The sequence below is a fragment of the Ochotona curzoniae genome, unplaced genomic scaffold (assembly GCF_017591425.1).
Source record: "Ochotona curzoniae isolate NIBS_2020 unplaced genomic scaffold, NIBS_Ocur_1.0 scaffold_3835, whole genome shotgun sequence".
Classification (NCBI taxonomy): Eukaryota; Metazoa; Chordata; class Mammalia; order Lagomorpha; family Ochotonidae; genus Ochotona; species Ochotona curzoniae.
This window is the reverse complement of record NW_024467114.1, coordinates 18,486,062-18,501,342: the sequence shown is the minus strand read 5'-3', so window position 1 is coordinate 18,501,342 and position 15,281 is coordinate 18,486,062. Positions and strand designations below refer to the sequence as shown.

The window sequence follows — 15,281 nt, the reverse complement described above, 5'->3', positions numbered from 1 at the left end:
TACCAACATCTCAAGGGCCTCTCTATGTACTGCATCACTTGCTTTACAAACATTGATCTTTGCCATCCTCACAGCAATCATACAGGGCAAGCAAGCCTTCACTTATCTCATGAGGACACTGGAGATGCTATGCCAAGGCCACAAAAAAAGGTACGAGGAACAACAGAGACACGGACCGCAGATCCAACTCCAGTCCTTCAGTTCCATCCAAGCAGAAGGCACCAAAGCTAAGTGGTGAAATGCTGCAAACAGCAAGTGCGTATGACATGTGCCGCTGATCCGCTTAGTGCGCAAGACAGCTCATCCTCTGGGTCTGAATCCTCAATTTGAAAACGTCCACTTTTCTTTATCATTTTTCTCCAAAATTTCATCACCTTTCATTTCCTAACTTCCTAGACTTTTTTCATTCATTCAACTCTATTTTGAGTTTTTAATTTGCAAAGTAAGGTCTTTGGTCCTACCTGCAACTACATGTTTTAAGGTATTCAACTCATGATTTTTGTATTATTAATTTCTGCTGAAAATTTCTTTCATTTTGCTTTTAAATTTATTTGAGAGACAGACAGGCAGGCATAGAGCTGGAATCCACTGGTCTATTCCCCAAATGCTCACAGTGACCATGGTTGAGCCAGGGTAAGGCCAAAACCCACTCCAAGTCTTCCACTTGAGTAGCAGGAGTTCAATGACATGAGTTACCACCGCAGCCCGCCACAGCCTGCACTGCCAAGAGGCTGGAAGAGTCAGAGGCAGGAATCAAATCCACGCATCCCCAGGGGAACCAAAGAATCTTAATTGCTAAGCTAAACACTGGCTCCTGGGACTGAAAACATTTATAATTCCGGCTTTCTGTTTTCTTGCTACTGCAGCTTTGTATAGTTTCCTGCCTATTTCAGTTTGGTTTTAAATATCTTGGATTTTCCTAGATAGCAACAACAGCTGCCTCTCTGAAGAAATGTGAGGCAGAACCTGTGATTTATTAAGTTTCTGAGTTAGAGATTTTTTTTTTTACAACGTGTTTTCTTTTATAAGTGGCACCTTTTCCTCTGGTGGTGGGCACAAAGCACAGGTGAGTCTCCCGAGCTTAATGAGCTTTGTTTCTGGGGACCCCTGGTTTCCTCTGCTTTGTCCTTTCCTTCCCCACCTCTCCCAGAAATAAGCCCATCATACCCTTTCCCCTCAGCTCCTCGAATCCACCAGGTTTCACAGGTGCTCCAACACTTCCCCAGTCTGTGGACCTTCCCCTGAGGATGATTGTTCTCAATGTATTTTCTGTTTATTAGAAAGGCAGAGCTATAGATGCAGAGATTCTCTTGTTCATTTCCCAAACGCCCACAGTAGCAGGGCTGTGAAAGGCAAAAACCAGGAACTAAGAATTAAATTCAGTTTCCCCTGTAGCTGGCATGGACCAATACTATGAGCCACCACCTGCTGCCTGAGGGGTACATTAGAAGGAAGCTGGACTGGGATGCAAAGCCAGGACTTGAAACCAAGCACTGTGGTGCAACAGATGGACACTGTGCCACTCCCCGGGCTTAACCTACACCCAGTCTCCATGTGACTCCCAAGTCAGCTCTGGGGCTGGCTCTGCTGGTTTCAGATGCTTATTTTCCCACTCACAAAAAGGCACAGTACTCCCTGCTTCCTAATTTTACTGAAGGCTTGCATTGTGGGTGCTTTCACTTGTTCTCCGTGTGATCTGTTTAACACCTACCTGACAGGTAAAAAAAAAGATTAACATTGAAGTAGCTGCCAATATCCCCACTATCGGCAAAATTCCCAGGCAGGTCTCTCACACCCTAACATGATCAAGATGACCTCTCATACCACAACATGAGTCTGCGAACACACAGATCTCAGTGAACTAGAGATTCCCAAAAATGAGTGGTGATCTGAAACGGTTTGTTAATACTGGATTAGGAAATAACATAGGTTACTCTACCTATATGCATCTCAGAAAAGCCTCATCAGGAGATCCGGAGTAATGAAAATGTTAAACTACCAGAAATACAAAAGATGCTTTCTAATAGCAAATGCACAAACCCATCTTTCCCACCTTTTCTATGAAAAAGCAAACAAAACTCATAACATACCAATTTAACAGACCATCGTGACTGGGGTCACAAATAAAAACTACACTTCAGTGTGATAAACTTTTATCCATAACTAGAAATATTGTTTCTTGTTCTTTTCTGTGGGCTGATTTCTTCAATTTAAACGACTCATTGCTTTGAAATTAAGAGTTACAGAGTGTTACTAGAGAGGAGTAAGAGAGGGATATTTTATCCACTGGTTCACTTCTCAAATGGCTACAAGGGCCAAGACAGAGCTTTATGTGGATTCCTACAGGAAGAGCAGAAACCCAGACATTTGGGCATCGTTTGCTGCTTTTTCTCAGATCTACAGCTGGGGCAGGATCAGAAGTACAGTACCCCGTATGCTAATTGACATCCATATGAGATACTGGTGTTGCAAGCAGTGGTTTTACTGGCTACGCCTTGATACTGGCCCTGTGTTTATTTTTCTAAGGTTATCTATTTACTACTGTTAAAGACCACTGGCGTGGCTCATCATTCCATTCAGTGAAACTCCATGGCCCTGCTTTATCACTCCATAGTTTCCCACTGCTGGGAATAATGCTGCATTGAACAGAAAAAGCCCAAGATAAAATAACATGATTAGTTACAAATTCCAAGGCTCCAGAGCCACCAACTTACCTCAGACTCATCTGTGGATTCCTCAAGAGACCCAGAATCCTACAAAGCACAAAGGGCGGAAATGTCAGAAGAGAAACATTTGCAAAGGGACAGTCCCCACCACCAACACCCATTTGCCCGATGCTGAAAGGCCATTGGCTACTGCACAGCAGAGAACTCCATAGCCTCTCACTCAAGTGTGCCTTCTAGAGGCCTGGCTGCCCCCAACATGGTTACCCTGGTGTTTCAGGATCCACATTTCAGTTGACCTCCCTCAAGCAGTCCTCAAATGGCTCAAGGGAACTAGAATTAGCCCAGGAGCCAATAACCTGGTCACTGGAAGATATTGCCTGACTAACAAGGAAAATCCATGTGGCAACATAGCCTGACATCAAAGAGACGAGGATACTGCCATCTCAAGTTATCTATAAGCCAATTTTCACATGGGAAAGCTCCTGTGCTATTAATTATTATGCTATCTATCTCACTGAGTCGAAATGATTGTCTTTAAAAAAACAACAAAAGAATCCTCCCAAACCGTTATCCAGCCCATCCTGTGCAAACAAGCTGTGTGATTTACATGCAGTCTTTAAACCATCAACCTTAAGACAAATTCTGCCATTTAACACGGTTTCCCTCTTGCTAGACAATGAATCTTGCTGCGTTGGAGGAAACAAAGCAAAAAGGGAAAAATTGACTAGATCCTGCTAATCTCTCACCTGTCCACTGAAAGACAGAATCTGCTGATGCTACGCATCCTCAAAGAGGTCAGCAAAATGAAGATTTACTTAACGTACTTATAGATATCAATAGCAATAAAAGGTTACAACTAATATGCTGACACTGAAAGTAAGCATTTTACAACAATCCCTGAGATAAACAAAGGACAAACAACCACACACACACAAAAAAAAAATGAGGCAAGGACATTTTCAACATAGCTAGTATTTTTCTAAGAAAAAATAAACGCATTAAAGAAGAGTCAGAAACATACACTTGTGTTATTCAAGACAAGCTGAGTACTGGGGTAAATATAAACAAAAACACTCTCATTCCATTCAATGAAAAGCTTTAAGAGCCTGTTAAGTGGCAGACTACTCCTAGACAAAGATCACTTTTAAAATGGGGATAAACGTTAACCACAATTAAGAATTTTGCTCTCATTACAACCATAATGAATATGAGAATCTCCCCCACATTTTAATGCAGCCTGTTTAACTAAGCCCCGATGCTGGCCTGTCAAAGTTCGGATTAGTTTATAGCCACACGTACCTACAGAAACGTTCTGTTCTTAGCATCAGCAACACACTTTAAAAATTCCTATCTATTGCTTGACAGTATTGCTGGTCAGTTAACGGCATGCAGCGCACCTACCCTCTGCATTAATGAGCCCAGTTCCCTGGCTTGCTTCCCTTACAGTCAATTCTTCTATTATATAATATCAGTAATCACTGTTTCCAATGAAACAGAGAACCCAGCCATAAGTCCAAACATACAATCAACCAAGTTTTGACAAGACTATCAGGAAGACACAATGGGAAAGGCATTGTCTTTGCAATAAGTGCTGCTAGGAAAAACTGATTTCCACACTCGCAAGAATGAAACAGGGCCCTTATCCTACGATATATTGAAAAATCACTTCAGAGAGCCTGGTGCGACAGCCTAGTGGCTAAATCTTCATCTTGCATATGCATATGGGCACTGGTTCATATCATATCCCAGCTGCTCCACTTCCCATCCAGCTCCCTGGTTGCGGCCTGGGAACACAGTCGAGGACTGCCCAAAGTCTTGGAATCCTGCACCCAACTGGGAGAACCAGAGGAAAACTCCTGGCTCCTGGCTTGGAATCGCTTGGCCACTTGGGGAGGGAACCAGCAAACAGAGGATCCTTTTCTCTGTATCTCTTTCTCTCTGTGTATCTGTCTTTCCAGCAAAAGTAAATAAAACTTAAAAAAAAAAAATCACCTCAGAATGGCGGTAGGGGAAGGGAAGAGCTAAATGTAAGACCTGAAACTATAACATTCAGAGGGAAAAAAAAAAACAAGGAAAAAGTTACTACATACTGTCCTTGATTTTCTGGATCACACCAAAAGCTCAGGCTACAAAAGCCTGAAGAAAAAACCAAAAACCTAAAGAAGGACCTTTCTCCAGTTCTCAGAATTTCCAATATGCACACAGTTTGCTAGGATAGGAAAACAGGACTTAAGGGAGAAATGGGAAACTTCAGGATCCTTCATCTGATGAGTCACTCCCCAGGTGGTCGCAATGGCCAGAACTGAGCCAATCCAAAGCCAGGAGCCAGGAACCTGTTCCGGGTCTCCCAAGCAGGTGCAGGGTCCCAAGGCTCTGGGCCATCCTCGACTGCTTTCCCAGGCCACAAGCAGGGAGCTGGATGGGAAACAGGGCCAGGGTACAAACCAGTGCCCATATGAGATCCCAGCCCATGCAAGGCGAGGACTTTAGCCACCAGGTTACCTAGCCAGGTCCTTGGGGGGATAAAAATCCCCAATTTGCTGGGGAGGAAACTGAGGTATTCAAATGTGTTGACTTGATTTCTATTTTATGCATAACACATGGGGTACACATTGTCATGAATGTGCCTTTTGATAGTGTATATACAATCTACATTAAAAATAGAATTTGTCTGACATATAAAATGCACAAGAGAACTCAGAGTAGAAACCCTCCTATTTGGGCAAGGATTGTTCACTTTAACGGACCAGGCCTAGGGTCAGCTGAGTGGAAGAGATGAAAGAGTACCACAGGGAGCTGACAGGACAAAGGAATGTAGGGAAATTCATGTTCCATTTCAACTAACAACTTTTCAAAAGTTTCAAGTAAGATCAACTAAGTTCTGCTGAGCCTAATGACAATCTAACAATCCAGAAGACTTCTCTTCCCTAATAAATGCATTCAAGCTTTTTATCACTAAGCAGGCTGTGTCCGCAGGAAGCACGAGCCCTGTGGGAGACAGAGACAGGGCCAACTCTTGTCCTTATTCATGAGAACTCAATAACTTGTAGAAGAGATAAGACAAACACACCAACACACCGACTACAAGCAGAATGGTATTTGGAGGACAGGCACGGACAATCCCTAGTGAGCATGTGTGAATCATGAAGGCCAGCTATACATCTTTTTTGGAGCTAAGCAAAACCGTTGGCTGGAAGATTTCCAGAAAGAACATAAGTATCCATTCCTTCTGAGAACTGTAAAATAAGTACAGTGTAATTTCACAAAAATATATCCTATTTCGCAAAAGTGAGTCTTCATCAATCTGAATACTTTTTAATAATAATAAATTTTAATTTTGCTGTTGCTGTTATTATTACATCCAGAAAGTGATTTTAGCTTTACGTTAAATGAACTGTTTTATACTCACTCATTCCAAGGTCACTTAAGGAGGACCAAGCAATCAAAAAAAGAACACAATCTTTGGGCAAACTTTCATTTTGCACTGCACATCTTGGAGGGTTGTCTGCATTTACAGTATGTGGGATTAAGAAAGGTTTCCTTGGCCTTAGCCCATGACCTATCCTGCTGTACTTGTTGCACATCTCAATTGCTGAAGCATTCACAAAGAAAAGATTGTATCTTGATTATGTAAAACGTTCAGGGAAGCAAAATTGCACTCTTAGTAACTTGATTTACTCACTCTTGTGTACTTTCAGCATTCAAAACATTGTGTTCTAACGGCCTTCCATCTTCATTAGGTTTTAAAGGCTTCCCACAGTGAAACTCAAGATGCACTGCTCAAGCCAATAAAAAAGCCTGATCGTTCTTCATCAATACAGAACAGATATTATTGGTGCAATTATTGAAAAAACAAACAGCACCACTTAACAATGTTTGCTTCTTTTTGTCACTGACAGCAGACAAAATATTTTTTAAGGAAGACACAGACATCACTGCGAAGGCAAATGCCCGCTTCAATGGGGTAGTGGTTGTTACAGCATCCAGGGTAGGATAACAGGTGTTACAGGTGTCACACCTAACTCTTTCAGGAAGCAAAAAATAATTTAGATTTGGGTTCTTACACATATTTTAAAAGGCAAAAGTGTTGCAAAAATCATGAACTTTGAAGACAGAAAACTAGAGACTATTTACAGACACAAACTTGAGCAAATTATTCAAACTATTCAAATTGTCTTGAGTATCAATTTGCTAACACACTGAATTGAACACCAAGCAAAATGCTAGGTGCCAACTGCACAGTCAGCAGGGAACAAATCCTTGTTATGATGGAGTTTGACATACTAACGGTGAGCGTATACAGAAAGAAGAAAAACCTCAGCAAAAATGTTAAACCCAGTATGTCCTTGGAGAGGCGCAAGAAGGTTTCAAAGAATGGTAGGAGGAAGTATCTCTCAAAAACAACACCTGGACAGAGACACAAAGGCAGTAAGGAGAAAGATAAATAACAAAGACCATGACCGGGAGTGCCATGGACACAGGCCCTGCGGTGGTACCATCAAGAAAGCCAGGATAGTTGATGTAGAGCGGCAGCAAGGGAGTAATGGCAAATGAGGTTAGAAAAAGCAAGCAAGGGTTGACTGGGCAAGGTTCTGCGGGGAAACATATTTGGAAAGGCTTTGCCTTTTCCTCAGTGGCATGAGAGGCCACTGGAAGATTTGGGGAGAAAGTGTCCCAATTTCCATTACAATGGTGCTGCAAAATGTTTGTGTAAAAGGAGAATAAAAGGAAGTTGAGACGCATGTTACTTCACAGAATACCTTTGCAAAACCAAATGCCATGGGAAAGGGTCTTTAAACTGCAATGTGCTCCACAAATGTGATACCTTCTTATTACATCTCCAACTTTCTATGAATCTTCCTATATCAGACGGCTTTGCCTAACACTTTATCAGCAGAAAACGCTACTACTAAGTGCAACTCCTGCTACTACATCATTTCTAAGAAAGGGAATCTGGGTATTTGCTTTCCAAGCAAACCACAAAACAATAACACTGCAACATGAACTGAAGACCATGCTGAGAACAATCTCATCTTAATCAAACCAAGCTGTGAGAGTCGTGATATGCGCCATCCTGCCTCGTTATTGGCATATATCCAACATACGCCAGGCAAGTTGTCATTATGAAGTGAAAATAAAGTACGTTACAGATGGTAAACAAAATACTGAACTAATGTCTCTTACCACCAGTAAATGGCTCATCATCCAATCACTTTTTTAAAGACGCGGGGCATCCAGTTAAGATGCAAGAAAAGCCAGATCAAACTCCAAGGACAGAGGAAACAGAAACTTGAACGATCTGCCCCAAAGTTCTAGTTTTGATCTGCTTCTGTTTTAGTGTTTTGTCATTTCATCCTGTGGCTGCTACCACTCCTGCTGTATGAAAATAATTGAGCTGCCCATCACTAATTTCCACCCTGCCTCCTGTGGCCCGTGATTGAACTTGACTGTCACATGCCCTGCCAGCCACAGATGATCCCACTTACTGCTGAGCGTAACAGTTCACAATAACTTCATGTATTAACTCCACCTCGCAATCTTTCTGTTAGTATCTTACTTTTGAAAGTTAAGGAAGTAGACGAAAAGTCACACTGTTGGTAAAAATGGGAACCAGCACAGGAGTACAAGCATTTTTGCTCCACACCTGCGTCTGCGTCAACAAAACTCATCATCCACTATCTCGACCCTCTGGCACAGCAGCCCCCACTCTGTCCTTGGAGTGCAAAGCAACTTATACTCCTGTCACTTAAAACTCAAACCTCAGCTCGTTCGTCTGGTAGGCCTCTCGCAGGAAGATCCTGGAGCAACTCTGTCGGCCACCACGCTACAATTCCCCGGTCACAGGCCACAGCACCTGACCCAAGAGAAGGCGGCCTCCAAGGACGGGGGGTGTGTCGGGCGATCGCCCCCAGAGCCTTCCCGGCAGCAGGCAGTCCACGCCGGCCCTCTGCTGCTCGAGAGGAGGCTTCGCGGCCCCGCCCCGCAGCAGACCCGCCTGATCCTCCAACCGCGCTGCACCTCCGCACGCCCAACCACCTCACCCTGGTCTCCCCTTCCTTTTGCCCTGCACTAGTGTGGCAGCCTTTACCTGCTCCTCAGCTTCCGCCATAGTGAAGCCGTCGAGTCATATGACAGACCAGGAAGTGAACAAAAACAGAGCTGCGTTTCCGTAGCATGCTGGGAAATGTAGTTTTATGCGTACCCAGGCGGGCCCTCTTGTCTAGCCGGTGAACTTGATGGTATTCGTTTGCTCCAAGCCCAAGGAACTTTACTTCGGAGAATTTGAAAATAATCATTGTTAATGATATGACTTATTGTGTTGTTTGCGATTATTGCAGTATGTTTTAAGCACTTACTATGTATCAAACTCTGGGTTTACAACATTGTAGGATTTATTTAATTCTCCCAGCAGCACCCACTCTAAATTCAAGCCTGTAGGGAAGAACAGTGCAATTCAGAGGTCACCCAGCTAGTCAGAGAAAGAACTAAAGTTAGAAAGTAGCCCTGTCTGCTGGCAAAGACTGTCACTAACAATTACTGCTTAGTCTACCACATTCTTGCTGTGTTTCTTAAGGATGTTAAGCAAATATAAAACAATCTTAGCAGTTAAGAGAGCCAGAGGCCAATCTATCTCCAACAAACATATAATATTATTTGATGTCTACTGCTTGCTACTTTATTGTGACATCTGGCATATAACATTGGCTTTGACAAAGATCTTTATCATTTGATTCACGCATCTGTTAGAGTTTTGTGGAGTATTTTTCTACAGGAAAATATATATGACAGAATAAACACTTCTCAAGAAAGGTGTTGTAACTCAGTGGTTATGCCAGCACATGCCAAGTCGACATTCCATGGAGTACTGGCCCCAGGGTGAACTGCTCTACTTCTAATTCAGCTCCCTGACAGTGTGCCTGGGAAGACAACAGAAAGTGTCCCAAGTACTGGGAACCCTACCATCCTCACAGGAGACCCAGATGGAATCGCAGCCTCCCAGCTTCAGTCTGACCCAGCTCTGGAAATCACAGCCATTTGGGGAATGAAAAGAAGGTCTCCCCTTGTATCAATGTGTCATTTAAATAAAGATACAGATCTGGAAGGAAGGGAGGGAGAAAGAAAGAAAAGGAAGAAAGGGAGAGATAAAAGGAAGGGAGGAAGAAAGGGAGAGATAAAAGGAAGGGAGGAAGAACGAATTTGTGGATGGAAATGGAAGGAAGAAAGAAAGAAAAAATATATACATTTGTGATCAGTAAATCCTGTGACAACACTGCGTTTCTTCAGTCTGCAAATGACTAATCCCTTCTCCATGTTCCTGAGCCAGTCTGAACTTACATTTCTAATCCTCAGACTATCCTTCCCAGAGATAGGCATTTTCTTCTTTGCATTCTTCTGAGGAGCTAATGACTGGCAGAGAGCAGCACTTTCTGGATGCCTCTGTGCCCTTCTTGACTTGAATCACACCTGCCAGGAAGCCATAGACTCAGCTCTCTGTGCATTCTTCAAACTCCAATGAAAAGCGATGTAACCTTTCTGTCATTCTGAAAACTGGGACCGAGTCATCTCTGAGACTCTTGTGCTACCCCAGTGCCTAAGCCTGTAAGGTACTTAGATCCCTCCTGCACTGTGTTGGATACTCAGCCAACAAGGAAATGAAAGATCATCAACCCCAAGGCATTGTGGCATCCATAGGACAGCATCCAGTGCTCTAAGTATCTACCTGTCCAATTCAATAGTGTCTAAGATCTTGGGAAGCGGCCCAGGACCATGCATTGTTTGTGATGGACCCCAAGTTTCAGCCAGAGCATTACATCAAAGAAACTGTTGAAGTCCCTAGTTAAGCTTCCACAGGAAACAGAAAAAAGCCTGGCCTTCTACTTTTCTGTCTTTCCTCACACACTGTAATTTTCCCTTTTTCTATTATGAGCCAGACCCACGGCCTCTCCAAATTGGGCAATCTCTTCTGCTTTGGTGAAACATAGATGTGATGGGATGAGGTGGGAAAATGGAGGATTATTACCACCGTCTTCTCCCCCGGGGTGTTTTTGTTTTATTGTTCAATTTTGTTCTGGTGAGAAGGCAGACAGCACCTCCTGAGAAGGAGTGATTAAAAACTGGGAAAATCACAGCTGAAGTCTGGAATAAAATCTTGTTCTTGTTCTGCCCAAATTCTTTCTTTCCCAATCGTGTGTGGGCCCTACTTATTTATTTGTTTATGTGGAAGGCCTAGTGATGGGCTCTTAACTCTTTGAGAGCTACACAACCAAGGGATGTCATGGCTACTCTGTTCTCTTCTAACACCTTCAAAGCTGTACTGTGTTCTCTCCCAGGCCATGGTCACTTGACCCTGTGTTGCTGTTAGGATTGTAAATTGAAGCAGGTTGAAAGCTATATTCCAGGGACCCTCTGAGAAACCCAGTCAGCCCCTCACCATGATTGCTCCCCCCATTTCATTGCTGAATTTACCACATTTTCCATTTCGTGATGGCTGGAGTTCCCTGGGTTTACATGCTGGATGGAATTTCTTTATAATTCTCTAAGGACCACAACCATTTCACCTGACACGCAGGTTGTAGAAACTCCTTGGTGGAAAATAGTCGACTGCAGACAAGCCAACCACACTGGCCCTTTCTGGCCTTTCTAGTTTCCTGGAATGAAGCATGCGCAGCCTCTCCTCTTTCCCTTTTGCTAAGAACATGTTTGAGGCCTGAGTGAACAGACACACAGAGTCAGCTACCGAGTTTGTGTTTGCTCAACCTGAAAATCCCTAACTCTATCCTGTTCAAGATACTGTCTTGATTATAATAAAATAACTATCTTGATTATAATAAAATGTGATGACTATTGAATGCAATATTGTCTCCTTTTTGCACTGACACAAAAGGTGAAGAAATAAAAATATGGAAAGATGGCATCGAGGAAAAAATCTACAGTAGCTGGAAGTTCAATGGGAAGGATAAAATTCACATGTGACCTTCCAGCCCCAAAGATTTTGTTACAAAATGGAAGTTTGGGGCTTCCTTGCTTAGAAGGTCCTGTAAGATCCTACTACTCAAAGCAAGGGTTGCAGACCACCTGGGATTTTGTAAGAATTGAAGAACTAAGGACTGACCAATAGACTTACAAAACTAGAGATTGCATTTTTAATATTATCCCCAAATGAGAAGAACGTGCATTAAAGTATAAAAAGTGTTCAGCCTAACAGGTTTTGACCCTGTATTAAATCATCTATTTTGGTTCCTTACACGTCATTACATTAGTTCATGTTTTCAACTTCAAGTTACAGAGGCAAAGGCAAGATTCAACTTCTGCAACTCTGTCTATAGACCCTCACGTTGTTAAGTGATTTCAGAAAGCAGGTGTCACACCTTATAGAGTGGCTCATTGTTTCAAGGCTCTGTCTCAATAGCTTGTTTGTAAATCTGAGTTTACTAATTTAGTAGCTATCGCCATCTTATTTATCATAATAACCCGTCACTGATAAATAACACATTTGGTTTTAATACTTTCATTATAAAATAATATTAATAAATTTAGCAAACTTGAAAAATCAGTAATGTGGAAATAAGAAGTTAAAAGTTCAAGGGTCGGGCATTTGGCAAGGCAGTTAAGACTCTTCTTGGGATGCCCACATCGCATGGCAGAATGCCTATACCTGAGAGTGCCTAGGCTGAGTCCTGGAGGCATTTCAAATTTCAGATTCCTGCTAATAGCAGAGGATGGCCCAAGTGCATGGGTCTTTACCACCCACATAAATATAGAGATGGAGTTTGAGGCTGTTGGATTCAACTTCATCTGTTGTAGACATATGGGAAGTGACCAGTGAATGGAAAGTTTATGTATGTGTGTGTCTATGTCTTTTTCTTTGCTTTCCAAATAAGCTTAAATAAATAGAAAAATTTTTAATTTCATCCCTAAAGCCCTGTTACATGGATGTAACTTTATAGATTCTTGTCCCAAACTATAGCTTTCATTCCTTCTTAGATTGCTGCTTTTTAAGTTTAAAGGTCCTTCTTGACAGCCCACAACAAGCAAAATTGCACATTATGCTACTGCCTGCAAGCAATAATCATAGCCTGCTTTAATTAACTTTCTCTCCAAATACGTTATGTAATATTGATGTTATCTTTAGCAGCGTTATCAAGCCTCTGCTTATTTCGTAGTTCAGTTTTTCAGAAACTGTACCCAGTGAAACCTGTTACCATCTACCATTCTAAATGTCATTTTAGGAGACAGCTTATAGAGAGTTTCCTGGGCAACTACACTAGCTTTTCTTGAATATTGTTCTCCTGATAACAAAAATCATACATGTTCTTGATAATGGGAAAAATGTAAAAATTGCAATGTATAACCCAGAAGCCACTCAAAACTCCATGCAGATTCACAGTGTTACACTTCCTTATTTGCTTTTTTCTTCTTTTGTTCTCTTTTCCATTCTCTCTCTTTCTCCTTTCCTTTCTTTATTTAAACTTTCTTTTTAAAAAGTTAAAATCATGCCAACATGTTGTGACATCTGATTTCTTCATATAGTCATATTTCAAGGTCATTTTTTCTTTTATTTTTAAAATATTTATTTTCTAATAGCATAATAAAAAATGTCCTAAAACACGATTTCTTTTAAAAGATGTGTTTATTTTTAAAGACTTATTTATTTTACTTGATAATCAGAGAGAGAGAGAAAGAATCTTCTATGCACTGATTCACTCTCCCAATGACCGCAATGGCCAGATTTGAGCTGGTTCAAAGCCAGGATCCAAGAGCTCCTTCTGAAACTTACCTGTAGGTACAGAAGTCCAAGGTCTTGGGCTATCCTGTGCCATTAGCATGGGAAGTGGAGCAGGTGGGTCTAGAACAGGCATTCATATGGGATTCTGGTCCCACAAGTGGAGGGTTAACCTACCATACTGCTGTGCCAGCCCCTATTTATTTTTAAAACACAGTGACAGAGAGAGAGGGAGGGACACAGAAAGTTCTTCCACTACTGCTTTACTCTGCCAATGGCTACAACTGGGGCTGGACCAGGCTAAAGGCAGGAGCTATGAACTTCATGCCCATCTCCCACGTGCATTTCAGGGATGCGTGCTTGTTGGGGCATCTTCTATTGCCTTCCCAGGCATGTAACAGGGAGCAGGAATATGAAGCAGAGTACCTAATACTTGAACCAAGGCTCCAACATGAGATGCTGGCACCACTGATGATTGCTTAACACTGTGTGCCATAACGACAGCTCATGGAGGCCAGGAAATGCAGTCATTTTTTTTTCCCCACAAATTGCTGCCATCAGTGTTATGGAGTTCTTGCACTCAAGAAGGAGAAGTATACGGCTACTGGGTAGGCACTGAGTACATTTGTCCTAAGTGTCTGTGAAAATATCACAAATTCATACCTGATTTGAAGAGACTCTAGCACCATCCTACCTAAACGACTTACACTTTTATGCCTCTTTCATACTGTTCCTTCACATGAAATACTTGTATTCGCCCTCTTCTTTGTTTTGCCCCCTGCCCTTTATGAATCCATGAAGGATCATCCGATGCACGTTCTTCTCTGAAGCCATTTCTAATCCTTCCAAGAAATTCAATCACTCTTTCTTTTAAGCCTTCCTATAACTGTTGGCTTACACTTTCAAAATATTCCTTGGTGACAAAATTCCACTGCTGTAAGCCTCTACATCTCTGTTTAATTTTAACAATAACTTGCTTTGTGCAAATCGAGACACACTAACTTCACAAGAACATAGCAAGAGAACCCTGAGAGAGAATCTAAGCTCTAACCTTCCAACATTCCCTCCAAAGAATGTGTTTTTTTGAGAATAGGAATGACTTGGTCATGAAACCATCGGGTACCACACAGGAGAAAGTGATTACTTTTCTACTTGAACCACTAGAAACAGAGAAAAGAAGCAATCATTTCTTTTGTGCTTATGGGAACGAATGTTACTGTTTACATCAGGCTAGACCAGTCCCTTAAGAAGCGAATTTGTCTTTGACTCTTTCGAGTTCTTTAAGAGCTTCAGGACCAGATCAGGATTCAAATCCATGCTAAGACATTTCAAGGTAACTTTGAACAACTGAACTCATCCAAGTTGATGTATTTCCAATTATTGAGTGGGCTACAGGTGCCTTCTTCAAGATTTATTATGAAAAATAGGAGAACATGTACATAAATATACCTTGTGGCAGACTAGGACCTAATTCTTCGCTTCATCCTTGTAATGCCATTGTGTCTCTTGTACTCGAATGACCACATGACAAACCCAGCAATCTCCTCTCCAGGGTCCTTGTCTGATGATGGTCACTGAAGAGTTTGGGCCACTCTCAGGATTGCCTTATTTTTATTAGGAGAAGGAAAGGAATTGGAGCATGTAAGAGTTGCCCTTTACTGAGTTTCTCAAAGGAAATATTATGTGGGATTAACAAAATCCTCTTACAGATACAGCACAGCATCAAAAAAAGTTCTCTTCTTCACAATGATAGAGAATGTGGAGTTTTTGCTTACTCAGTTATGAGATTAGAAAATCCTACCTCTTACCCTTTCCCATGGCCATTTTCCATACCTGATCAGCACTACTTAGATATCATCTAAAAAGTAGATTTGGTCATTTATCTCTGGTTC

The 15,281-nt window shown here is 41.9% G+C and overlaps 1 protein-coding gene across 4 annotated transcripts in view; it reads right to left on the bottom strand.

The window, feature by feature from the left end:
* Positions 1-8,811, bottom strand: part of VPS41 (VPS41 subunit of HOPS complex) — a 132,304-nt gene extending 123,493 nt beyond the window's left edge. For 2 of the 4 annotated variants that reach the window (XM_040964921.1, XM_040964923.1), the window contains exons 1-2: positions 8,755-8,805; positions 2,715-2,753 (exon numbers count right to left, since the gene is read on the bottom strand). In XM_040964921.1, coding sequence (XP_040820855.1) covers positions 2,715-2,753; positions 8,755-8,775 — 60 coding nt within the window. In that variant the 5' untranslated portion in view covers positions 8,776-8,805. Of the gene's footprint in view, positions 1-612; positions 637-2,714; positions 2,754-8,754 lie in introns of those variants that run through there. The other 2 variants (XM_040964920.1, XM_040964922.1) reach the window with 2 other exon arrangements.
* Positions 8,812-15,281: the final 6,470 nt, after the last annotated feature.